The 27,185-nt window shown below is 35.3% G+C and overlaps 1 protein-coding gene across 3 annotated transcripts; it reads right to left on the reverse strand.

The window, feature by feature from the left end:
- Window positions 1-291: 291 nt before the first annotated feature.
- LOC126824642 (uncharacterized) lies at window positions 292-26,389 on the reverse strand. Of its 3 annotated transcripts, none has more exons than XM_050553938.2 (11): window positions 26,273-26,389; window positions 16,354-16,447; window positions 14,279-14,445; window positions 13,012-13,081; window positions 11,488-11,633; window positions 10,868-10,955; window positions 6,539-6,633; window positions 5,999-6,089; window positions 3,906-4,000; window positions 3,208-3,339; window positions 292-2,045 (listed from the first exon to the last, which is right to left on the reverse strand). In XM_050553938.2, exons 1-11 carry the CDS (start codon window positions 26,292-26,294, stop codon window positions 1,984-1,986), a joined length of 1,062 nt encoding a protein of 353 aa, XP_050409895.1. In that variant the 5' UTR covers window positions 26,295-26,389; the 3' UTR covers window positions 292-1,983. The 3 variants fall into 3 exon arrangements, with proteins under 3 accessions (XP_050409895.1, XP_050409893.1, XP_050409894.1); XM_050553936.2 differs by having other exon boundaries at window positions 3,208-3,381; XM_050553937.2 differs by lacking the exon at window positions 26,273-26,389 and adding an exon at window positions 19,302-19,463 and having other exon boundaries at window positions 3,208-3,381.
- Window positions 26,390-27,185: the final 796 nt, after the last annotated feature.

Consider the following 27,185-nt stretch of genomic DNA (forward strand, 5'->3'; position numbering starts at 1 on the left):
CGACTTTTACTTTACCGAATTCCAACAATTCTTAGACGTTTAATGCTTCTTTTACGTGCACGCCAACCAGTACACGATAATCTTACAATCCGATCGACTAAACGCTTTTCCATACCAGCCCCCCTCCCCCCCCCCCCCCGGGTTTTGCACCACTGACATGGGGAAGAAACCAGGCTAGAGAATCACTTGGAGTTAATTGTTAAAGGATTTAGATGACATGTGTTTTGGGGCAGCAAAACAAACGCATTCAAGCACATACACCAGCTTTATCTAAATTCATAACAAAGATACTCACTGCCGCAGATAATTTTATTCAACAAATTCATAAATATATAGTATAAAAGGGATTTTTGATAAGAAAAATAAAATTGAGATTTTAAACAATAAATATATTTTAAACATAAATAAATGTTATTATATATATTTGATTAATATAAACAAGTTTTTTAAAATGTTTAACGTCATTATAGTTCAAACCTGGGTATGGCAACCAATCAATCCTACAGTGAGTGTAAAATTCAAAATCCAATAGTTCTAATAGCGTATACCCGAAGCTTTTCCATAAAATGTATTTAGAATTGCTTTAAAATCTTGATAAATACATTGTAATTTAATCTGCCATTTTCCGAAGACAAAGCGATTCGGTTTAATTATGTGAGAGAGAGAGAGAGAGAGAGAGGGAGAAATGGGGTTTAACGTCCACTCGACACAAACTAGGTCATTTCGGGACTAACATATGGTTTAATTTTATTTACATAATTCGCTTGCGCGTAGGGGTCTTTAGCAGTGGAAGGAAACCGGAGGTCCCGGAGAAAACCCACGAGGTTGGACAGGCGACCCTACTCCTTGCCACGTACAACTGGGGATTCGAAACCACGCCAGTCGACTCAATGACAGACTTAATGATACAGCGCGCGAACGCTAACCATTCAGCCATCCAACCCCCCGTTTAATTATGTATTTTACACTCAAAGAAAATAAATATATAAACGCCCGCATAGATTACACAGTTAAAGTAGCCACCAATAAGAAATTTCATAATTGAGTGGTTGTGATAAATTAATCAGAGGATGTGTTATATCTATTAATAACAGGTCAAACTAAGCGGAATTAAAATAGACTTGTTTATTAGTTTTAGTTTAAATATTGGGATACCGTGTCGACAGTAGAACATAAAATCTGTGTTACCTCAATACGGACTTTATCTATAGACGTAAAATTTGTAACCATGTAAGCTTGTCGACCCGCAAGTCAAATTAACACATGGAATCAATGAAATAATAATTTTTAGCCAATTACAGTTTACTGACGGAATTACAACAATTTAGCAATTTATAGATATGCTATAATCTAGAACAAGACCAAAGGCCTTAACCTAGGATCAAAGGGGACCAGCCCCTTCATTGTCACATGATTAGGCTTTCAGTTGATTAAAATTGCAAAGGTTTAGATTTGGCTTTCCGTTGATTAAAATTTCAATGTTTTAGATTTGGAAAAGGGTTATACATTGCAAATGAGGGGGTTTTAGATGGCGTTCAACTTTTCGTCTTTATACTTTCGATGGCCTCCACTCCACCCAGATCTGAGCAGCTTGTGTCATAGATCACGCCTAGGATCACATAGGTGAACCTCGACACAATTACGCAAATAATTCATAATTCATCATGTTTTGTGCTGTTCTCTTCCACTCTTAAGGTGTCTTCCAGAATTTCATGCACACAGCAAATAAAGGTGAAGTAAACAGGTCATGTCACTAGCTAATCACCGACACCAAACAATAAAAACTGTTCTTTGTCAATAAAATTTTAACTATTAAAAAAAAAACGAAATAAGAACTGCGATTTAAAAAGATTGTTTGATTCCTATGACGTGAAAGTTCGTCAAGAATCAAAAGTCTAACCATGTTTGGTACAATAAAAGCTGAATGGTTGGGTAGATGTAATCCATTTTGTGTATTGTTACTGGTGTATTCGATTTATTAAATCAATGTTTTGAACAGAAGAAGGCCGCTAACAAGGTCGTGATCATCACAACTATAACTGGACCTACAATAAAGAAAGAATATTCGATTTTTTATTATTATTATTATTGACGACGAGATGCAGAGAGAGGGGGGGTCATAAGGGCATACCAATTTGAATTCCGATCTTCGGGAAAGCCTATTAAAAAGTCTGCCCCCCCCCCCATTTTCTCCGCGAATAATAACTAATTTAAAAACAAAAAGTCGCACTGATCAGCAGTGAATATTCGCTAGGCCGCTACAATCACTGATAAGGATGACATCAATGGGACTTAATGAGTCTCAAATATTAACTTTTTTCCACCGACAAATTAAATTCTAAAACATTTTTTGATGTACTAGAAAAATAAATAAAGACGTTTGACGTATTTGTAGGTAAAAAGTATTTCCTATTTAGTGTAAATGGGTATTAAAATGACTAAAAGGCAGCATTCTGCCCAAAGCAGTAACGCCTTATGTAAACAATGCACGCGCCATTCAGCCAATGATTTACGCCGCGTGCTGTGACGGCACGTGTTGAAGGCAGTCTTCTTTTACAGAGATATTAGAAGACTTTCGTAATTCTCTGTAAAACAGATTGACAAAAAGTAAGCTTCTTGGTTGCTTTAGGAAACATGTCGCATTATTTGCTGTACTTTAATATTATATCCACGAAAAGAACTAAACTACGTGCGCTTTAGACCACAAGGCCTGTCATTGAGTTTAGTGACTGGGTATCGATCTAAAGATTGTACGAGACATGAAGTAAAGTCTCGAAATGACCTGGTTTGTGTCGAATGGGCGTTAATGCCGGAAAAGATTATTGGTACCAGTTCTGTTATTTCCTCTTGTCTTTGCGGAGTCGTGGTGGCTCAGTGAATAAGACGTTGGCTCGCTAACGTAAAGGTCCCGTGTTCGATACCTGCGTTGGTCGAAAACTTCATTGGCATTTTCCGGCGTGGTTCCCCTTGTCAGTGATAAATGACGAATACACGCGGTCCAGCGTGCACATTGCGTGCACGTAAAAGATCCCTTGGCAGATGGAATTTGATGTAAGAGTAGGTGGTGGCGCCGCTATCGGGGTTAAAATCCCCTCATAGCACACTGTATGGAGTATGTCCGTTCTTCATTAGCCCAGCCGGAGAAGAACCCAATTTCATTTCATTTCCACCGCTTGTCTTTTAAAGATACTATAAAATATTACTCACCTAATGTTGGCGTTCTGTTTTTGTCGTTATTTACAGATGGTTGAGCTCCCGGTGAAGGGCTGCTCCCATCGGTTGGTTGAGGTCCTTGAACTGGGGGTGGGCTGCTCCCATCGGTTGGTTGAGGTGGTGGGACTGGGGGTGGGCTGCTCCCATCGGTTGGTTGAGGTGGTGGGACTTTGATATTTGAAAGAAAAGAAAGACTAGATTTTATATTCATGTAAAACAATGTTTACTATGTGGACTAGAAATGGACACGCGTCGCACTGACTGGTGAAACTACGATGTAGTAGTTTCGGTAAACACAGACAACTTTGTGCACAAAATTCACTAAGACAATGAGATAATAAGACGTTTTAGTCAGATAGCAAACACCGTCATGTCAAACATTTCCGAAAATAAGATTTTGTTCTCGCCGCTTTTAACATCTGACCTGAAGCGAGAGCACAATAATACACCCAACCCTGATCAGACAGTCGATCAAACAATTTTCTGTATAACGGGTTTCGATTGGAAGGTGGGTCTTGAGTCGACAAATCAAATTCTGCACATTACTAAACATAACCTAGAATGAAATGTCTATATACAGACACGACGAAGCGCCCCTGGTAATATTGGCAGAGCAAACATATATTCATAAATTAATAACAAAGCAATAATTGAAACTTTAAACAGAAATAGCGACCCTCTAATCGACTGACCTGGTGGTTTTAATGGGTCGCATTGAGCAGAATAGTTATAGCTTAATCTTTCACCACAGAGACTGAAATCTTCGGCTGCACAAATATACCAAAAACTGTAATAAGATCAGTATGTCTTATGCCACATCTAAATGTGTTCAAGTTATAAAATAATCTCCGTTTGATTTCTACTTAAAGGTTTAATCTTAATTCAGATAAATTACTAGCATATCTTTATATTTATATCTTATTTTTGTATCTGTGTTATGTCAATAATGGATATTGATTTAGTGAGTTTACTAATGGAAGGTATCATGGATGCTGATTTGGTGAGTTTTAAACGTGTATTCATACAAGTTAAAGATGTCACGCTGATTAGTGAGTTTTAGTTGAGTTTAATTTGAGTATTAATACTAGTTAAAAATATCATGGATGCTGATTAGTGAGTTTTAATTAAGTATTAATACTAGTTAAAGCTATAATGCATACTTACCTTGAAGTTAGTAAATCTAGGAAACACTACAGGACACAGTTAAAGTAGAAAATTAAAGCATCGAATTGAAGATGCTCCACTCGATTGAATTCTCATTTCGGTATATAAAGCTGAAGTTGGTATGTTTACTTTTATTTCGTTTCGTTTATAATTAACCCGCCGACTGTTGAACCTAAAACTCTAATGGTAAACCTACGGACTTCACAAAACTTATCAACGTATCAAACTTACATGATATTGACAAATTCATTTTGTAGTCAAATCAAAGATATTTCACCACTTTAATCTAATGCAGCATTTTGATTTTGAATTTCTTTACACCTGTCAGTAGAGATTTGACTTTTAGTTATTATCTAATGCATACTGGTGCCCTTATCAATGGATTTCTTATCTTCTACTTGGTGGTTTCCGTTTCCTAAATCCAGATTCAAAACATTGCATCAATGGGACGGGTGTTGTGCAAGATGCAGGGTATATTGGTCATTTTGTTGTGGAGTTCATTGGAGGGCACAAAAGAATCGCTCGATTAAGCCGCCTAATCTTACGTGCAGGCCTACTGGGGAGGGATGATTGGACACAACGGCGGCAAAGGCCCGGGCCCGATAAATGAAATTGATATAAGTTGATTCTAATAATGACATCCTTTTTTGAACACTCACAGAAAAAACGTACAGCTATGAAATAAGAGTCATTGCCTTAACTCTCAAGATTTACTCAAATTTCAAATATTAAATAAAACATTGCATATCATGATTTTTCGATCATATCTGAAACAAAATAGATGGAATCGGAGTTTTTAAAGAGTGTTTTATGGCACGTTTATCTTGATATCCAAATCTAAATATATAAATCTAAATATGCAAATACATACCACAGTCGGTAAAGTTTCGGCTTACTATTGCTAGCAAAATTTGGTCGACATATGAAGCAAACAGAAAAGATTTAATCACTAGTTATATAAGCCAATGTTATTTTTCTTTTGATCATAACATGATTTTAGTAAATATATAGGTAAATGTAGTCTGGTCACAACATGCTGTTTGATCATAACATGGTGTTCGGTTTTGATCATAATATTTTATTATTATGATGTTTGATCAAAACCATTAAATGTTGTTAGTGTCATCAATAACATAACATTTTGTTAGTCTGAGCGTAAACATAATGTTAGTTTGATCAAAACATAATGTTAACGTATATGGGTCTGATCGTAACATGATGTTAGATTGTATTAGAAATGTTAGTATGTTTAAAACTTAATGTTAATTTTATATGAGTCTGATCAAAACATAACGTTAAAATGTTAGATTGTATTAGAAATGTTAGTGTCAATACCATGAGTCAATATTACAAAATGGTGGTTTGAACATTACATTGTCAATGTTGGAAAATATTTGCTTGATCAAAGCATAGTGTTTGTCAGTGTTCGAAACTGAATAGTAACTCTGATAATCACATATTGTTACTCTAATAATAAATATATATTATTTTGATCTAGTTTGATTTGCTCTATATTAGAACATTTCAGCTTGATACTTACATGTTTGTTAATAATTGTTAGTTAGTTGTATTGTAAATTTCTATATATTAGTAGCATATAATTCCTTAAGATCAAACCTACTCGCAAACAGAAGTTGGATTTTGTAGATGAAGTACTGGTAAGCCAATATCACAATGCATATATAATATCGTACAATTTTCTTTTATATAATCTGTTGGATAAGGAAAAAATATTGTTAGCAATAAAATCATGCCTTTAATAAGACTTAGCCCAGTTGTATCATATCAGTAGGCAGTCTTTCTATGTCACATATTTATGCTGTTTAAATGTATTACGTATTATGTTAGATTTAGATAAAGGGCTGATATATTTTTGATGTTCCTAGTTTATATAAGTAGCACACTACAGGTTTGATGTTCCTAGTTTTTATAACTAGCACACTGCAGGTTTGATGTTCCTTACTAGCACACTAGGTTAGTTCTGTCTGTAATAACCGACTAGTTTCTGTGTTTATTGACAAGACATAATTAAGTTTCATTATAATATTGCAAGACATTTTTAGTACATAAACAAAACAGCATTATGGATACTGTCTTAATCTGAATTTATTAATTTGTTTGGCAAAGCAGAAAAAGAAAGGTAACAGAAAAGCATATTAACTTTGGCAAAAAATCAAATTTTCCGCGGCGACAGCATCTATCACAGATTGTTGAGCGCCACATCTATGTAGACACCCTAGATGATCTGCTCGGACACTGAAATGAAAAAAAGAATACAAGGCATCGTAAAATCCCCATAATGTTTGGTCATGCGTACAAATAAAATATACTACTAGTAAGTTCTGGTGTAAAGTGGTTTCCGGTTAAAACAATATCGTATTATCACAGAAATCCTATCGTATTATCACAGAAATCCTATCGTATTATCACAGAAATCTTTGTGTTTTATATCCTTGCTATTATACTGTCATTACTTACTTGAGAACGACAAGAGGAACTTGTTGAAACGTAGTGTGAAATAAACCCAGTGATTGTGTTCCATATAAATTTGTGTTTTATATCTTTTGCATAATGTATGTTTAACTAATAGAAAACACGTACACGCGTGTGTTAATCTGCTGTATATGGGTTCAATTTAGGAACAATGAGTGGAAGATAATCATGGATAGATTTAAGAAAATTAATGAAGTTAATGGCCAATTGTTACTTATTGACTATTTTCGTGATGTTATCGGCTTTCATTTTATAAAAAGGTTAAATTTGGAATTTTACTTGTAGGTGGTGTGCACATCTAAAGATATGTCTATTTACAAATAAGGGCCCATTTTCAATATTACAATCCCGTCGATGGTTGCGTACTCTATCCCGTAGAACTGTGCCCGTCTCCCCCATGTAGACATTTTGACACCCATTGCAGGTCAAGACACACATAAGATTTTTTGTGTCACAATTCATATTGTCGTTGACACTAAAGGTAAACTTATGAAAATTATATTTGTTATTTGGCGTAATATGTTCGCAACATTTACATCGAAGATCGAGGCATTTAGATACATAAAAACCGGTCCTTGTGATAGATGAATTGAATTTTGCTTTGGTTAGGAGGCGTTTCAGATTAGGTGGCTGTCTTTGTGATTTAATGAATTGATCATTATCAAATTTCGTTCTAAGGTTGTTGCTTGATGCCAAGAGCGACCTGCTCTCGTACATTGTTTTAAAGAAGTTGGGATGTTGGGGGTTATGAGTAGCGACAGAAGTAATGCTATTATCCGAACTGTCTTTTGCTTTAGTAGCCCTCAATGTCTTGATATATCGATTGCCAAAGCCTTATTTATCCCAGCCTCTATTACCCCGAGGGGGTAATGCTGTTTCAATAAATTTCTTTTTAGCTCACCTAATCTCACAATGGAGCATATTTTTCTAGCTAAAGAAAACGGTATATTATTTTTGGTATGGCGTGGGTGACATGATTTATAAGAAAGATAGTTTGTGGTATCTGTTTCTTTAGAGTTATGAAATCTTGTTGAAACGTCGCAGTGAAATAAACCATAGTTATTGTTATCCATAAATATTAAATAGTGTGTTTATTTGATTATGTTCCAATTACTAAATGCCATTCTAAGAATATATCACTATTCCACCATAATGAAGGTTAAATTGTTAAATGGGAATTTCGGGAAAATCGAAATGAAACTGCCCGACAAAATGGCCGCTCTTTGTACGCAAATTGTGTATAAGTATGTAATACAAAGGTTGTGGGCCCTCTAGAGGTCACAATTTTTATCGAATTTTGATGAAACTTAAAACATATCTTTATATTCCAAAACTCCCAGTCCCTTTTGATATTTGCGCATTTCAGACCATAACTTTCTGGATTATAGCCCCCTGATTGTATAAAAAATCGTTTTTGCTTTTAGCTTGTTCTCTATCCCATTGTTAAATTACTTAATTGTGGTGTCGCCTTGGTACCCATCGCTATACCAAGAATCTGTTTGTAATTTGTTTCGCCAAATGTAAAAGTATTGTTAGTCAGGATGATTCGTATAGCTCTGAGGATGAAGTTGTTTGAAATTCTCTCATGACTGCATTCAGGATGTTTTTCCAACCAATATTCTTTCGCCCGAAGGCATACGTCATGGGAAATGTTGCCATACACATTACAAACATTCATGGTTACAAAAACGTCGCCATCGTTCAGATTTTGGGGCAATCTATTAACAAAATCTATGTCATCCCGAATAACAGATTTTACATTTGGCACGTACGGCTTAAGTAAGATATCAATAAGATTTGATAGTTTATTAGTAGGGCAGCACGGACCGGCAATTATTGGTCTGAATGGGAGATCGTCTGGCTGGAAAACACTGATGAATTCGGCATTTTGGTGTTTAATAGACTCCTTGATCATCTTGGATTTGTGGATTTTTGGAAGACCATAAAACTGACTTGTTTTATACTCGAATTTTCGGAGATAATCCTTTCGTTGTCCGTCAGTTCGCTTTTGTGATCTTGAATCAAGCCGTTTATTAATCCCATTGTTCTTTTATCATGGTTCGAATCTACGGTTGTATACACCCGTTTGTCTTCAAGTATTTTAAGGACGTTTCTCTCCCAATATTCCACATCCATGATAACAATGACACCCCCTTTATCGCTTTCTTTAATAACGATCGTATCGTTAAGTTTTAAGGAATTTATAGCACACTGTTCCTCCTTCGACCCATTTGATTTTGCGTTGCGGTTTATAGGGAGTGACAACTTGTTTAAATAGTCGATGAAATTGTCCAGCGTCACGTCATTGCCCTGCCTGGGGTTGAAGTGACCTTTGTTCCTCACAATATTCTCTGGCGCAGTGTCTTTCCTATCACCGAAAAATTCCTTTAGTTGTAGCTTCCTACAGAAGGCGTTGATAGCTCGTAATGATTTATGGGGGTACTGGTTCTGAAAATTGGCTATTGTGTGGACGTCCCTTGAGTGACGCTGAAATTTCTTCTTGTACTGGTGAGGTGGTGGCTGGGACTGGGATTGTGGTTGGGATTGGTCTCTCTGAACAGACTGCCTCCGGGCTTGAGATGTGTGATCGTTCCTCCGTTGTGTTTTATACCGCTGGTTGTTATTGGGAACGCTTGTCACTTTTCTCCCAGTTTGGCTGTAGCATTCTGGTTTTTATCGCAATTGCTTCTTTGTGCCCCTGAGTCCCTTTTTTCTCCCAGTATGGATGCGCACATTCGGGTTTTTATTGTCAGTGTTTTTTTTTGTGTCTCGGGTTTCTTCCTTGGTTTTTGCTTTTTATTCCGGACCGTTTGCCAAGTGTCGCGTGATGGTGTTGTGTCGAATGAATTGGGTTCCTCGGTATCTTGACAATTGTTGTTCCTCTCTGTATGGATGCGTTCCATTTCTGCAGCACGCATGGGCATGTTGGTAAAGAATTCTTTGTTCTTTAGACTATTTTCCTCAGTAGAAATTTCTTCGGTCCACATGTTTTGCAGAAGATCCACTAGTTCTATTTCGTGGTGTCCTTCGAGGAGTGTCAATAGTTCATTCTCTGCATACAGACCGATTAAGATTTTAAACGTTAAAGGGGTCAACTGTATTAAAGGACTTGAAATTTTTAACTATATGGGCCTTATGAACAGATTTTAAGGAAATATTCGCAACAAGCAGTTTATAATTTGTAAATAACCCACAGGTCTAGCTATGTGGTTTTTACTGTCAGAACTTTATTTATCCACAAAGCAACTGGAATCTTTATCCCCACTATTTTTTTCTACCCGCATTGACGATACTAAACATCAATCAGCTGGACGTCCAGTTTTAACTAGATTTTATTATGACTAAGGGAGAAGATGACCTTCCCTCACTTCTCACGACAGCGAATTTTAACACCGTGTTTATTTTTTAGAGTGAATTTTTTATATACAAGATTTTTTTATGTTTTTATCCTTTTTTTTTTAAAAAAGAAAAAATTACTTCTTTATATGTAAATAATCTTAATTAAATCAGACTGTCCATTATATCATGTATTGGACTTAAATTTGTAATAAACAACAACCTAGATGAATTGGAATAAACAAATGAAATGGGGTTTAACGTCCTACTATTCTGCTCCTATGCTGGGTTAATGAACACGGGCATACGCCATACAGTGTGCTATGGGGGAAATTTTTCCCGGCAGCGGCGCTACGGCCTACTCTTATATCGAATTCCAACTGCCAAGGGATCTTTTACGTGCACGCCAATATGTACACGGGACCTCGGTTTTACGTCCCATCCGAACGACTAGACATCTGTCCTTGTCGGGCCCTCCGTCCTGCATCTCGGCCAATGCAGGGATCGAACACCCGACCTCCAGGCTAGCGAGCCAGTGTCTTACCCACTTAGCCACGTGATCCCCGGAATAAACAACCAAGGAATAAAACAGAACATATCATTTTAATTAAACTATGTTATCAAAGGTTATAGTGAGATCAATGTTATAAAATCTACTTACGGACAGTGGGTAGATGGTAGGACACCAGGCTGCATCATTAGATTTTGTATGATGGGTTTATAAGAGTCACAATCACTACATGATGGTGCTAAAATAAAACAATGTCGTTCATCAAGCACATAAACATACATGCGATAGCAATTAATAATTGTTTATCCACATTCTCTATATCTCTGTACAGTATACTGATATGCTATGATCGAAGCTTGAGAGAGAGAGAGAGAGAGAGAGAGAGAGAGAAAGAGAGAGAGAGAGCATGAAGTCTAGCATATTTATGGACTATAGTAGGGTTCTTTAGCCGTTGACCAGAAAGGATGGAGTAAAACATAATAAAGTTGATAGACATCCCTAATTCTTGTTGCGTACGTACATGGAGTCGAATTTGTTTAACACGGACGACAAACTGTATTCTCTAGACCACTCGGTCACCAGGGCCCTGTTTCTCGAAATCTTAACTAAAGATAAAATCCAAATTTTAGTAGATTCTCCAATTTTGATTGGCTAAGCACTAAAATCGATCTAATATTATCCAATCAAATTACTAAAATTTGGATTTTATCTTAGTTAAAAATTCGTGAAATAGGCCCCAGGTTCTCTGTTTTTTAAATGACAAGACTTACATAGTGGGGGTGGCACCGGAGGTCCGCTGCATTTCTCAGATTGAGCCGCTTGTGCGTTTCCTTCGGTTGTGGTAACCTCTGGCGGAATAGTTGCACCGCAAGCAGCTTTCATCTGTCCTACACAATTCACGAAAGTCTCTGCTACCCTGTAAATATTATTACAACCTACATTCATTTAGCTAACACACTTATCTTGTACGCTTGATTTTTTTATACTATTTGATTTGTCCGTATATGCCCTACATATATATTCACGACGCTAAGTTTCTATGGTAGAGCGGCTGCTTTCACCAGGAAAATTGTCGCTTTCTCGCCTAAAGTTACTTTCACACTGAAACACCTTCTTCCCAAAGATTTAGACAATCCCATATAAAATGTATTGAGAAGTCATCTAACTAAAGTTAAAATATAGTCGGTTGTTTAAAATCATTTGTAGACCATCTATTTTATTGGGCATTTTATATATATAAGTATTTGCCAATATAAGTATCTTTCGCGTTTTTACCCACTATATACACATAAATTATTCGACACGTTTACTGAACTACCAACACAAACCTAACCGAATATGTATATAAAATATTATATCTGACGTACTGCCAGGTGAGCGAAAGGGAGATTTAAAAGGTAACCGTTTTCTTTGAGGGATCGCGTTCCGATGACGGTTTCTGGAAAGGAGTCGCAACTAACAAATGGTTGGGCATCACTTGTCTATATCATTTGCAGTATAGTTGGAAAGCGAAATAAGAGCAGGCTGTAGTGCCGATATCCTGAAAAAGTTCCTCTCTTAACACAAGGCATGACGTATGTCCGTCTTCATTAGCTCAACTCGTACAGAAAAGTACGAGGTTAAACTACATTTCATTTCCGGGGTGGAAGGGGGGGGGGCTGAACTGGAGAGCGTGCACGTAAAAATCCATTAGCAGTTGGGATGCGATATAAGAGTAGACCGTAGAACCACTGTCCGGGCACAAAATTTCCCTCAAAGCTCACTGCATGGCGTATGCCCGTCGTCATTAGCCCAATCGGAGCAGATCAGAATGGCGTTAATCCCCATTTCATTTCATTTCGGGTTATCAGAAATCAGCGAGGAATCTCAACTTTTTCAAAATGCTTTTAATCTAAATGGACTTGTCAACTTGAAATTCAATTCGTACGTATACCTGTTATGTTCATATTCCAATCATGGATTTTATTTAACTGTCATCACCAAAGGGCTTTTCGATTTTGCAAGGACCAGTGCTTAATCCAGTAAACCATAAGTTTAGTTTTTTTTATGACTGTTTGACCTCGACTGTCATAGTTTATATTTCTTTAAAATCAGATTAAAGAATCATCCGATACAGCTTTAGCAAATTATGCGCCATTTAAAATAGAATTATGACACTTTAACTTGGTCATCAGATGGATACTACCTTCAATATTATCTAGATATGGTTGTTTTGAATACAACCCTTGTATCTAGATATGGTTGTTGTGAATACAACCCATGTATCTAGATAAGGTTGTTTACTGTATACTTACGCACACGCATCCCCCTGTGCGACATTTGCCATGTAAGTGCTTTCACATGTTGCACTGTAACAATTAGTTGCTGTAAATATAAATAAAATACATAATATCATATTAAAATCATGCCATTTTCATTGTGTGTGCTGTTTACATTTAAGGTCTAGCATACACCTGTAAGCAATTTGTGTTCAAGTGACCTCTGACCTGACCTAACCTCTTGTCTGTCAATCATCACTTGCGCAAAAACGATTTTAACCAATTGGATTTGGATGAAAACAGAAAATTGGTAAAGAAGCAACCAGATCTTCGTGTAGTGTGGATAAATTAAAATTAAAATCGTAACATAATAACGACAAATTTATAAGATTGATAACATAAACCCCAAAACCAAGCTCCGTATTACTGTATGCATCGATATACGCCAGTATAAAAAGACTGTTAATCATACACTTACCGAACACTTCATATGACTGACTATACAAGCCGTTACATTTCTGTATGTCCACATTGGTCATGTTATATGCCGTCATGGACGTGGATGTGGATTAGAGTTCAATAATTGGTGAGAAATGAAATGGAATTTAACGTCCTACGCTCCGACTGGGCTAATGAAGACGGGCATAAGCCATATAGTGTGCTATGAATGTTGCCCGGACAGCGGCGCTATGGCCTACTCTTATTTCGAATTACAACTGCCAAGGGATCTTTTACGTGCACACCAATGTGTACACGTGACCTCCCATCAGAACGACAGAGTATCGAGCCGGTGTCTTACTCACTTAGCCACTGTGGCTCCCAATATTGGTGAGACACGATGTCATATGCAATGATTTGCCATGAGTTATGTTGAGCGGTGCTAGACAAAAATCGTTTCGGCTTGTTTAAAATGAGAATATGTTAGATGTAGTAGGATGTAGTACAGTAAATTGGCACGAGTTCTGCCGAGCAGAGCGAAGCAAACAAATTACAGATTTGTGGGCTATTTTTAGGGGAACACATTCTTGCTATATTCCTATGATAAAATTATATAATTATTTTAATCTCTCGTTTGTATGCATATATTTTTGACCGGATCTCCCCAACAAATAGTTTCATTGCCCATGCGTACCAGTGTGTTCAGTTTTATGTGGTTGATTATCCATATAACAACTGACATATGCAGACCCTCCGTACGTTAAAGACTAGGAGTTTCAGGGTGTCCGAGACTAACATTAAACGTCTCTAGCTGCCTGAATGGCGGACTTGGTGCCCCCTTAAATATATAACAAAAGTAGCCTACGTGCACCCCCGTCTCCTGGTGGTAGAGGGGGAGGTCCTGCATTACAGTTGCTTATTATATAGGCGTCCGATTCGTCAATAGCTATTTTGAAATCTCCTTCTGCTTTCTGTGCATCTGTACAGGTTGACGTCATTGTAGTTACACATGCTTTGTATGTATTGGCAGCACTGTAAATAAACATTCAAATCAAAAAATCAACAAGCAGGTTGAGTTTAACACCCACTTAACGCAAACCACGTCATTTGGGAACTAACAATTGATACAATTTTATGTCAATAATTCGCTTGCGAGTAGGGTTTTGTAGCAATGGGACAACGGCAGGGGGCCCGGAGAAAACCCACGAGGTTAGACAGATAATCCTACGCTTTTCCACGCAAAAGTGTTGAATCGAAACCGCACAACTCAATGCCAGATCTTGCTCTTAAGACCCCGCCCTATTAAATAATGCATTGGTCTGGACATTAAAAAAAATATGGTTTGAGAACTTAGGGATGGGTAGAAGCATTGTCACGGTATCCCCTTTCCTACAGCTTGTACGTTGAATTGTATTAAATTTTATGAGTAGTCAGGTGTTGGCCTCAATAAAAAGACATAATATTTCGATGATAAAAGAAGATGCAATAATAAGCTATTTTTAAAAGGAACGTTAGAAATAACAATGTGGCCTATTTCAATCAGTTTCATAACAATACGAATGACAATCTAAATAGTCCCAATAAGTTATTTTTGTGCACAGCTTGTTTAAAAAAAACGTTTGTGTATAATAAACTGTGCAGTTTTATGGCCAAGGCTACCACAAGGAACTATTCCTAACATAGCTACTCAAGATCAAAAGAATAATAACGTATTTGTTATATATTTATGAAGTAAAAGCACAGACAAAATCATTAACATAACTTTTACAGTCAATTTGAATTTCTGTAATGAACTTTCCTTGAAAGCAGAACTCCGGCCGTTATTATGCATTATGTAAGATTTAGATAAAGAGCTGGCCGTTCTTGCTATAATAGTTCTTAAATAGATAATGAAAACTATTTCTATCAAATTACTTTATTCTGAGCAAAGTTATGAGTGCTTGAAGTTTTGACAAGATATTCCGCGTCGCGGAGTACTATTTCTATGATAATACACAAAATCTCGATTATCAATTTTAACGTTAAATTATTAACGTGATGCATGTCAGATTTACAATCTGATTAAAATACAAATCTATATTTCGTTTCGTTTTTTTTACTTTCGATGGCCTACACTACATCAAGATCTAACAAGTCGTACGACCGGCTTTTGACCCTTTGACGTCAGACATTGATTAATCAATCAGCGTTGGCGTTTCTAGTGGTTTGCCCACAGTTCCGTGCATGGTACGCCAAGAAGTCGCCGTAACAGCCTGTTTCATTGGCTTATCCCTCACTTCAACCAAAACGCCGGTAATATAACAACTCTTCCAGATCCTAGTGTAGTAAAGACAAGTAAAACGAAATTTTGAACTATAAAAAACGAAACGAAATAGGATCTGTGTTTTAATCAGATTGGTCATATTTTATGATGTAAATTTGAAAATGTGGTTGGATTTGTCGATTTTTATTTTAGAGCTTGCACGGAGGATCTTGTTGCTTTTGATAGAGACGAACTGGGGGCTAGAGGTCCCGAACCTGGCCTCGGGAAGGGACTCCACTCTATTTTTGAAAAACTGACTGTAAATGGTGCTTTCTACAACACGACTTTGCTTATCAGTTCATTAAAAACGACGTGATCCCAAGAATAAATAGGGACCCCAAAGTACATGTGAACATTGACTTTAGGGATCCCCGAGCCAGATTCGTGGGGGGGGGGGCAAGAGTGATAAACCCGGGAGAGTACCTGGGGCATGAAAAGCGCATAATTAAATAACCGCAAATGCTATATCTAGCATTTTGGGGCTGTAAGAGGTGGTGTGGGGCGACGATAATCGAAAAGATTAAATAAGAAATGTAAAAAAACAGGCATGTAGTAAATCATTTCAAAAACACACAATTATTGACAGTTCTAATTTGAACACGAAATTACCGCAGAAGTGCAATATTAAATATACTTACGCGCATGGATCCAGAGTAGCAGCTTCATATATATAAGTTTGTTTACAAGACTGATCAAAAGTACAAGACCGGCAAATGGCAACAAACGTCACAGCTGTAAAACAAAATCATAATATATCACAATATCACTCTTTCATAGTTCTTAGAAATTCAATTAAAGATGCATTATGTGAGATTTACATACAGAGCTGGTCGTTCTTGCCATAGTAGGTCAAAATTAGATATTGCAAATGAATATATTGGAAATGTTTAAAGTTTTGACAAGATGTGGCATAGATTTTTTATTACCGTAACAACGGTACTTGTTATTCGAGACTTAAATTAAATCATTAAGTGGTGATCGTCTTTTAATCCGTTTAAATCTCCGCCATCCGATAGTCTAGAGGGCTAACTATAGGCTTGTCATGTGTTTAAATAACTAAATAATAGTAATATAACATTTGAAGCCAAAATAAAGATCCGCAATAGGCAGATTTGGCTCTTACATAATGCATCTTTAACAAGTACATAGGCTCTAGTTGGACGAAGAACACCATTTCATTCCAAAACAAAACAAACAATTTTTCAGTAGGTAACAAAACGTAATAGACCGGCGGCTCAGTGCGCGGGGGATGGGGTGCGGGTGTCCATCAAATGGGCACAAAACAAAACCCAATACGATGCTGAGTAGTAATCAGTCCACCGTTGGGGCGTTTTCGAGATATTCGGCGTCAAAGGTCAAATGAGGTCATTTGCGCTGAAAATGAATGCGCAGCCATTCTTGTATCATGAAAACATGCTAAAAATGGTCGAAAATATCACTCCAGTCATGAAACTATTCAATTGTTTTTCGGACAACTAGTTTCATTATGTATAGCAATAGTTTTGAAACTAAATTGGAGAGATTTTGATTTAACAGTTTTTACGTATTTTAAAAACAGGTTTCGAAGTGTTTTGGTTCTGTTAAGCAAGATATTTTTCGATCTTCCAAAGTAAAAGTTCGTTGCTAAGACCAGCTAAAGATAAAATTTAAATGTTCCTATTATTAATTAGAACAGGTTTCGTTTTAGTTTTTATATTTTACGCTGGCATTTATTGTTTTAAATTTTCCTAATGCAAAAACGGACAATTCGACCTTTTGACCTGATTACCACTCGGCAAAATATTCTACGCAAAATTTTACTATAGAAAAGTTTGGTTTGGTTTGGTGTCCATTTGATGAACCCCACCCCTACCCCCCAACCATCACTGAGCCTCCAGACTGTATGTAAAGCACAAAAGAAAATTCGAACAGTGTTCAACTTAAAGACCCAATACCACTCTTGTTGTAACTGAATAATATGTCCCAATCTTTATTCTGGTCAACAAATTGTACTATTTTACAATATTCCAATTAATTGATGATACAAATTTCATCTTAACACACCTAATTTAAAAAATTGGAAAAATTCAACTAAATGATTTGAAAAGCCTGACGTAAAACTTTTCAAATGTGACTTGGATTTAAAAATATTTTTGAACCCTTTGGACAAGTAAAATAGGATTTAATGGATAATTTACACAACAGGTACACTAACACTTCTAGTACTTAGAATAACGCTATTTTTTATTTTCTGGGGCTATCAAGCCAGCAAGAGTGTTATTGTCCCTTTAAAACTAAACACATTGTTGACAACCTAGCAGCGAAGTGGCGTCCTGTGCTCTTTAAGATTTTAAGTAACAAACAAAAAAATACACTAAAGGAACCAAACCTCCAACTCTATATTATCCACAATATTTGAAATTATAAATGCTAATTAGAATTCAGTATTGGCCCATTTCAATCTATATTGAAGTTGTTAACTTGCCGTGAAAATATCGGATCCTAATATTCAGTATTTAAGACACACTGAACATTCTATGATTTCGGGCGCCATTTGTAATGAACAAGGAAAAGCATATCCTACAAGACAATAGTAATGACAGATTCACAAACGACAAAATAATAATAAAATAAACGTGCATATCAGGCCTCAACAACTGTCATTCAATTTGTACTTTTCACATATATTTCACCAACATAAATGATTAGAAATTTCAATAAATTCTTTAGCAATTGAATATAAATTAATATATACATTCATGTTACATTAATAGGAGCTTTTAAAACCATTTCGGTTATTATATGGTTCCAAAGAATATGTTATACGTCCTTTAAAGTAGATCTCTAGGAATGGGTAATCAGCGGCAAAAGCTAGAGCTCTGTAAAGATGGAAACCATACATTAACATAAGGTTGGCAACCAAAACACGAAATTGACGTGGTGGGTCTACCAGGTGTTCCATAAGATTTAGCACCAGATAGACATGCACTTGGGAACATTCGGTTGACAACAAAAACAAGGATGCAAACTGATTGGCCCACCAGGTGTTCCATAATATTAAGTAACAGATAAAACATAAAACCATACACTTCTTTATACTATCTAATGATAGTGCTCTTAGGTCATTCTGTTATCTTATTGTATCAGGAAATCAAACATTTGCCTTTTTCTTCTTTGGTCTGAAATGCTTGGAAAATGTGTTTGCGGTTGTCAATTTTAAAAATGTTCCTGGGGGGGGGGGGGGAGAGAGAGCCCCAAAGACTCCCTCGGACTGCGTTCGTGACACGCCTTCGGCGGGTACTTGTGTGGGCCTTGGTCAATGACAGTCCGGCACTGTACTTAGGAACATACGGTAGGCAACAAAACCATTCACTTCTTTATATTAAGGAACATAAGTAGACAACAAAACCATACACTTTATACTTAGGAACATACGTTCGACAACAAAACCAGTAAAGTCACCCAGAGACAGCAAATATAACCTGCTACATGCAGTTTCATACCCTATAACGATTCCATCGTAACATTAGTAGACATTTAGACGAGAACTCGATCAGTTTACAATATCCTCACATGAAATTAATTAATCCGTGAAAACAATAATTACACAGAACACAAAGTGAAGACATGGTGGACGCTTTGTCAATCAAGTTTTCTTCGTCAACTGCTCTCGGATGGTTTAAGTTGCGGATGTCAAATTTAAAATTTAAGAGTGTTAGCGGAAAATGTATCCCTTTACTACGTGGTTTTGTGATTGTATTGCCGTACCCTTCTTGTCGCTTTATATATGGCTTATGTTTATAATAAAAATAAGTAACATCAATATTTTTGACAGAAAAATAAGAAAGGTATAATAAATATCTACGTGAGTTCCATTGTAGTCTAATATATAAATTAACCGGTATATTTCAATACAATAAGATATATGCGATTAGCACAAATATGTAGTTAAACAAATAAATTCATTGATTGCTTCCTGTTTATTTGTAAATGGAAGGTTTTGTTTGCTTTATTTGACGCCAGCTTTTAATGACAGCCTTTTCTCCGCAACTCATTTAAAACCTGCAGTTGTCAGAAATTAATAGATTTTAAATGGACGCTTAACATATTAAACCCATTTGTAAGAAACGTGTATATTAAAGAAGCATTCCCTTTTTTAACTATGTGACTATGTGACTATGAGCAAACAGAAAATGGGGCACATTTTTAATGACCTGGAAAGGTGCATTATGTAAGAGCTAAATCTGCCTAATGAAGGAATTTTTCCTGGCTTAAGTGATATATGAAATAGATTACCGGGTGGTTAGATGTCAATTTTATTAGACCGTATACCACCCACGCAATTTAATGGGTTAACGAAAAGAAATAGAAAATCGAGATTTCCTTTATTACACATTACCAGCTTCGCTCAGAATAAAGTAATTTGACTGAAATTTTCAATATATCCATTTGTTATTATCTATTTTGAACTATTATTGCAAGAAAGGCCAGCTGTTATCTAAATCTTACAAAATGCTCCTTTAAGTTGTAAAATAAATTATGTCACATTCGTCCAGTGCTAATGGGATAATTTTCTGAATTGTTAAACTTTAATATATACAAAAGAATTCCGCTTTATTCGTCAAGTTCTCGGAGGTAATGTGCTGAATGCAGGGGCGTACATAATGATTTTGTTTGGGGGGGGGGGGGGCTTTAGTAAAAATGCGACTGACTGATGCACATGTCCCTAATACGTGTGACGCAGTCAGGGGCCGAGCACCACCGATGATAGTTTTCTAGGGGCCAGTAGCTGATCTGGAGTCTGGGAATAGGGGGTGGGGTGGGGTGGTTCCAAATCAAGGGCGCCATCACAATCACACCCCACAATGAATGTCAACAAAATACTGGCTATAACACTGGGCGTCCCGGTAGAACATAGATCGTATTGCCTATATATTTGTTCGCCGATCGTTATCTCGCCTGAAAGCAGTCTAATTCAAGTTGACATAAAAATTTATGTCATTATATGATGATTGTTATTGATTTTGTTATTAAATTTATGTGAACCTTACGGACAGTAGCTATAACACTGAGCAACCTGAGAAAATTTTGAAAATTTGAATCAATATCCGGGCATTTGAAGTCATTGCTTGGAGCAAATTATTGTGAACAAGAGAACCAGAAATAGGAGTCAATGGACAGAATCTCGAAATCTGCCCTTGTCAATTCCGCCTGTTTAAAACCTAAAAACTGCTATTTTCGCTAAGTTCAATTTTAACCTTGATTTAAAAATATGCGAACAAAAGCCACCGCAACACAGCCAGGTGTGACATTATTTTTTCATGTGTTCCAGGGTGTGCCGTCGGCAAAAAAAGGTTGAGAACCACTGCTATAAACTGTTTCAATATTCCCTATAACAGTTACCATCATACTATTATATTTGGTAGTGTTACAAAAATTCTTCACGTTATTATGTCAGCTTTTCTTTTTTCCTCAAAAATATACATTATGTTGGCAACCATCTGTTATTGACTTGTTTTATACTACTTACAAACACTGGGAATTTAAAATTGTCAAAAAGATCAATTTAACACAATAGAATGATTCAACATGAATAATGCTTGTCAATATACCCCGCAATTTCAGAAGAATCTGTACTTGTTATTTCTTAAATGTATGATAATACTTTGTTTAACTTTCGCATTACAGTAATGAGGATGAATAATAGTTTGTTGTTGTTGTTAGTTAGTTGTATTTTACGCCCGCTTCCTCCGAGGTGATATCGCAGACAAATGATTAATAGTGTTTTGGGGTCATTTTATAGTTATTAACATGCTTGAAAATAGTTTGAAATAAATATTACATCAACGAAATAAATTTAGAAATAATCCACTGATTTATTGTGTATATAGATTGTTCCCCTTTTACTTTTCAAAACGTGTTTCTGGTATAACTGTATGTTTGTTATTTATCAATAATTCATTTCGGGTTGTTAACTTTCGGAAGATTAATAAAAACATTTCTTTAAACCAATGTAGAAGTTTTGTTATTTTAGAGTAAAAAGTGAATCAAATACATGTATTTCAATAAGGAATGTTTAATGAATAGTATTCCGGATATCAGGGAGAAAGGTCAAATGTATTCATGCTATAATATAACACCTTAAGGTGAATGTCCAGGTGTTGGTCAGTGTATTGTTTGTCTACCTTATTACTATCACAATTTGAATATATATTGAATCATGTAGGCTAAGACTATTTATATTTATATACTGCTGGTTGGGTTTAAAAGCGTTTGATTATTTATATCAAGTTTTCAGATTCACGCAGGAGCACCACACATTTCATAATTACGAGCGTATTAACGAGAACCCAAGAAGACGACACTTGAACAAGAAAAGAACGTCCATAATATTCACACATTCTCAAATTTCAAAATGTAATATTTTTGTTGGAACACAAAATTATGATTTATCATTACAATTCAATTATATTCCTTTACACTATGTTATTTAGCGATATCTTGTAAAAAAAAAAACACATTAAAACTGCGGAATTCCTGGAATCAAAAACAGTCAATTCCATGAAATAGTTATGTGAATTAATTATACGTTTTTAGTTTAAAGATGCTGAGGACATATTATTATTTCATATTAGTATTATTACTTTGATGATATTTTATTTCATATTACTTTGAGAATATTTTGTTTTATAATTATTACTCTATGGGATATATTATTTCATATTTTCCGTGGGATTTTAATATACACAAATATAAGTAGCCGTCGTACCTTATTGCCCCGTACGAACTAATGCTGTACAAAATAGATAGAGTTGTTTTTGTGTGGAGCTCTGGTCAAGATGGATTAATACATCTTTTTTATGAACACCTTGGTCAAGGTGATTGACCTTCCTTTTAGAATTAGGTAGATTTAATAAAATCTTCTATAGATTAATCAATTTGATATGGTCAATGTATATGTAAATAAATAATGATACGTAGGTATGTAGCTACTATAGTATGTAAAGGTATATTGAAATCAAGGACATTCTTTCTTGTATATAAATTGTTTAGTATATAAAGGATGTAACCCCATACTATATTTATATAATACTTATGTATATTGGTAGTGAACAATTACAAAATATTATAAATAATTACAGATATTATAGATAGTATTATAAATACTATAGATAGTATTATAAATGTTATAGATAGTATTTATAGATAGTATTATAAATATTATAGATAGTATTATAAATATCATAGATAGCATTATAAATATTATAGATAGTATTGTAAATATTACAGATAGTATTATAAATATTATAGATAGTAATAGATAGTATTATAAATATTATAGATAGTATTATAAATATCATAGATAGCATTATAAATATTATAGATAGTATTATAAATATTATAGATAGTATTATAAATATTATAGATAGTATTATAAATATTACAGATAGTATTTATAGATAGTATTATAAATGTTATAGATAATGTTTATAGATAGTATTATACATATTATAGATAGTATTATAAATATTATAGATAGTATTTATAGATAGTATTATACATATTATAGATAGTATTATACATAGTATACATAGTATTATAAATATTATAGATAATATTATACATATTATAGATAGTATTATAGATAATATACATATTAAAGATAATATTATAAATATTATTATAAATATAGATACTATTATAAATATCACGTAAGAAACAAATCACACTTTTTTAGACTATGAAATCATACCAATGTTGTTAGTGGGGAGTAATCTAAATGGAATATGAATTTCTTCCATCACCTAATATACTGTATCTGCATGGGTTCAAAATGAGCTAAGATTGTGTTTTTCTTTTTTCTATAAATATTTCTGTATTTATAGAATGTAAAGAGCCACCGTGGCTCGGTGAGTAGGGCGTTGGTTATATAACCAAGAGGTCCAAGGTTCAATCCCGTTGTTGACTGAGAAAATTTCCCCTGATTTTACAATGCGCTTTCCAATTGTCGGTTGGAGGGCCTGGCAAGGAACAGTGTCGCATGGATGATATGAAAATAGAGGTCCCATGTTCATTTTGACGTAAATGTAAAAGATCCCTTGGCAGTTGATATTCAAAATAATAGTAGGCCGTAGCATACTGTATGGTGTATGTTCAATAGCCCAGTCTTTGCAGAAAAGTAGGAAGTTAAAACTCATTTCTATGCATTTTGTGAGACAGTAATACAAGTGTAAAATCCACTACGTTTGGCATTTTATACCATATCATATTGGTTAGACGAATATACAATATTATCTGAATCTTTTTCAAAATAAGGCTACCATAAGTTTAATTCATGTTCTTCGGGAACACAAATTAAAGAATTTGCGTCCAATTTCTTAAGAAAAAAAATAATTTAAAAACAAATGTAAGTAGTTGCTCTTATAAAACGATTTTAGTTCAAAATATTTAAGTTTTGAAATTTTAACAAAACATCGAACACACAAATTGAATGGGTTATTTATTGACCCAGACTCTGAAGAACTAAAAAAATAAAATTGTTTGGCCTAAGATGTTTATTTTTTATTCAAATAAAGACTCATATTTTCGCCAAACTCTGGTGATAAATAGTCGCATAGAAAAGATATACGGCCTGACTTGAATTATATATATATTCACTAAACCATTTCAGTCTTGGATTAACTTTTTCCCCCATTCATTTCACTTCATCATCATTTCGATATCAAAATAACATAAAATACACGCCCCTGTTGTGAATTACTCGCTTCTATGTCCATTACATTATTTGAATGGTAGAGTGATAATTTTGTATATATTTTTATCGAAATGTAAGGGATACACTTGATTACTCTTCACTAAAGATTTATTTGAAAAGAAGATAATCTCCAAATTTTTTAATTGAAAAGAAGATAATCTCCAAATTTTTTAATTGAAAAGATGTTGAAATCCTTCAGGGATAAATACCCAATGCATAATTTTCGTTTTGAATATAAAGAACTTTAAAGATTAAAGATACATTATGGGAGATACTGAGGGGAATGACACCATCTTTTGGCTCATATTCATATTGAATGTGAAACTGATAAACGATGGAGAGGTCGAAACCAAAGACGCATCTTAAAGCGTGTATTATGTCACCCGATCAAATATTGTTACCGTCTAGAAGGGTATAATAAATCGACCTATAAGGGGGTAAACGGCAACCCGTTTTTACCGTTTGGTAAATTTATGACCTCCATCATGGGGTCATAAAGACCAACACGAGGCGTTTACAGGACCCTAACCCTAACCCTAGCGAAACATAGGACATGGAAGCATTAAATTTAGGGACAGTCGAGATAACGCCGCAAAAACAAAACCGAGCCTAAAACATACGTATCATACCGACTTATTTCGTTATTATTATCCCCTTTTAGTCGGTAATAATATTGGAATGGTTGATTATGTCGGCTTACAAATTAAACAAAAATAATATTTTAGGTTATTTATACTAGACATTGAAAAATCGTGTCATCTCCTATAAAGTTATTTAAGCTACACACAGATAACGCCGCCGGCATTTTTAATGTTATTTACACTAGATATTTAAAGATAAGAACAGCTCCAATAAAGTTACTTTAGATATTTTTAAATATCACTAATTAAAAAAGGATTCTTATTTATAGATATAAAACTTCAACAATGAAATTTACACTTAATATTTAAAGATAACGGTGGCTCCTGTAAAGTTTTTTTACATTTGTTATTTAAAGATAAGGATTGTTCCTTAAAGTTAATTAAACTTGATAGCGGCGGCTCCTGTAACGTTATTTACAATACATATTGAAAGATAACGGCGGCTCGTGTGAAATTTCTTGCACTTAATATTTTAAGATTAACGGTGATAGAGACGGGTTCTTTCCAAGGCAATGATAACATCGTCAGATTGGACCTTAACGTGGGGTTTAACGTCCCACTCATGCTACTGTTCTGTTCCGGTTGGGCTAATGAAGTCGGGCATACGTCATACAGTGTGCTATGGGGGAAATTTTGCCCTGACAGCGGCGCCATGACCTGGGTTTTTCATCACATCCGAACGACTATGCGTTGTCCCTTGCCATACCCTCCGTCCTAAACCACTGACAAGGGGGAATCACGTCGGAAAATACCGATGAACTTTCTCGGCCAACGCAGGGACCGAACACGGGACCTCCGGTTAGCGAGCCACCATCCCACTCACTGAGCCACCGTGGCTCTCCTGAGCATAAAGATGACGGAGTGCTAACTAATTAAAAGATGATTCTTATTTATAGATATAAAACTGAAACAAAAAGCCAGTATTACCTATAGTCTCACATAAAATCTTTTTTGTGGGACCCTAATCCGATTGAAACCAAGCCTGGAGAATATCTACCTTTGATATTATCTAGGTTTTAAAAAATAATCAAATCGAATACATTTTAGCCGAAAAATAAATATTGCCCGAAAAATGAACAATCGAAAAATTCAATGTTGCAAGGCTGTCACAACTAACACATATAAAACGCATGTCTACACTGTATAATAGTAGACGTATATCATAAATCAACATAAACATACCTAGAACTAACGTCTTTAACATTATTGTTGTATTGCTTGGGGCTGGCCTAATAATCTTTGTATGACACCGGGCCGTCGACAACTAACGTTTATTTTCAAGAAGCTTTTTATATAAACCCCGTAAAAAAATAAAGATCAACATGACGCATGCGCTCCTAACATATATTTTGTGTTATTGAAATCGATCAATGTGTACCAATGAATAGATACAGTTTTCTACATACCTTATTTAAAGGTTCACACTATGCTTTGATAGATGGTGGACATGCTTTTAATTTATACTTGATAGAGAGGGGTGTACACTACTTCTAGGTCACCTCCGCTAATTCGTGAGTTCCATTTCACTCTTGTGTGTGTTGGCAAGGAATAAGATCCTCTGCCTTTACCTCGTGGGTGTCTTTTATCCGTGATTTACTGGAATTAAGACAGACCATATTGTTTTATTTTGAAATATCCTAGTTGTGTTGAGTGGACTGTGAGTTGTATCACATGTACTGGTATATTATTGCATACGAATAAAACGGAGAGTCAGAATCTACATTAGCTACCGCACTGATGCAATGTCGGTATCACATCCACGTACGGGACTTTCTGCTATAGAGAGAAGAGCGAGAGAGTGGGGCGGTGTACCAACGAAAATTTTGATACTTTGACTTTATTTGGAAAAATGATGTGGCTAGGGTGGGGCGAGCATGTTGTCTCAGCTACTTGTTGCGGTTTATTGTCTATCACCATATCAATTGCACGTTCGGTGTTATGAATATATAGGTAGTAATATATAATGTTCCCCGTTTGACTTGAGCTCCTTGGTTTCCACTTCCCCCTAGTAGACAGTTTCGAGAGCGGCGGTTGGGGGTCATTATTTCACCAAACCAAACTATATCTAGAGACAAACTACATATTTCTGGATAAA

The sequence above is a fragment of the Patella vulgata genome, chromosome 6 (genome assembly GCF_932274485.2).
Source record: "Patella vulgata chromosome 6, xgPatVulg1.2, whole genome shotgun sequence".
Taxonomy (NCBI): domain Eukaryota; kingdom Metazoa; phylum Mollusca; class Gastropoda; family Patellidae; genus Patella; species Patella vulgata.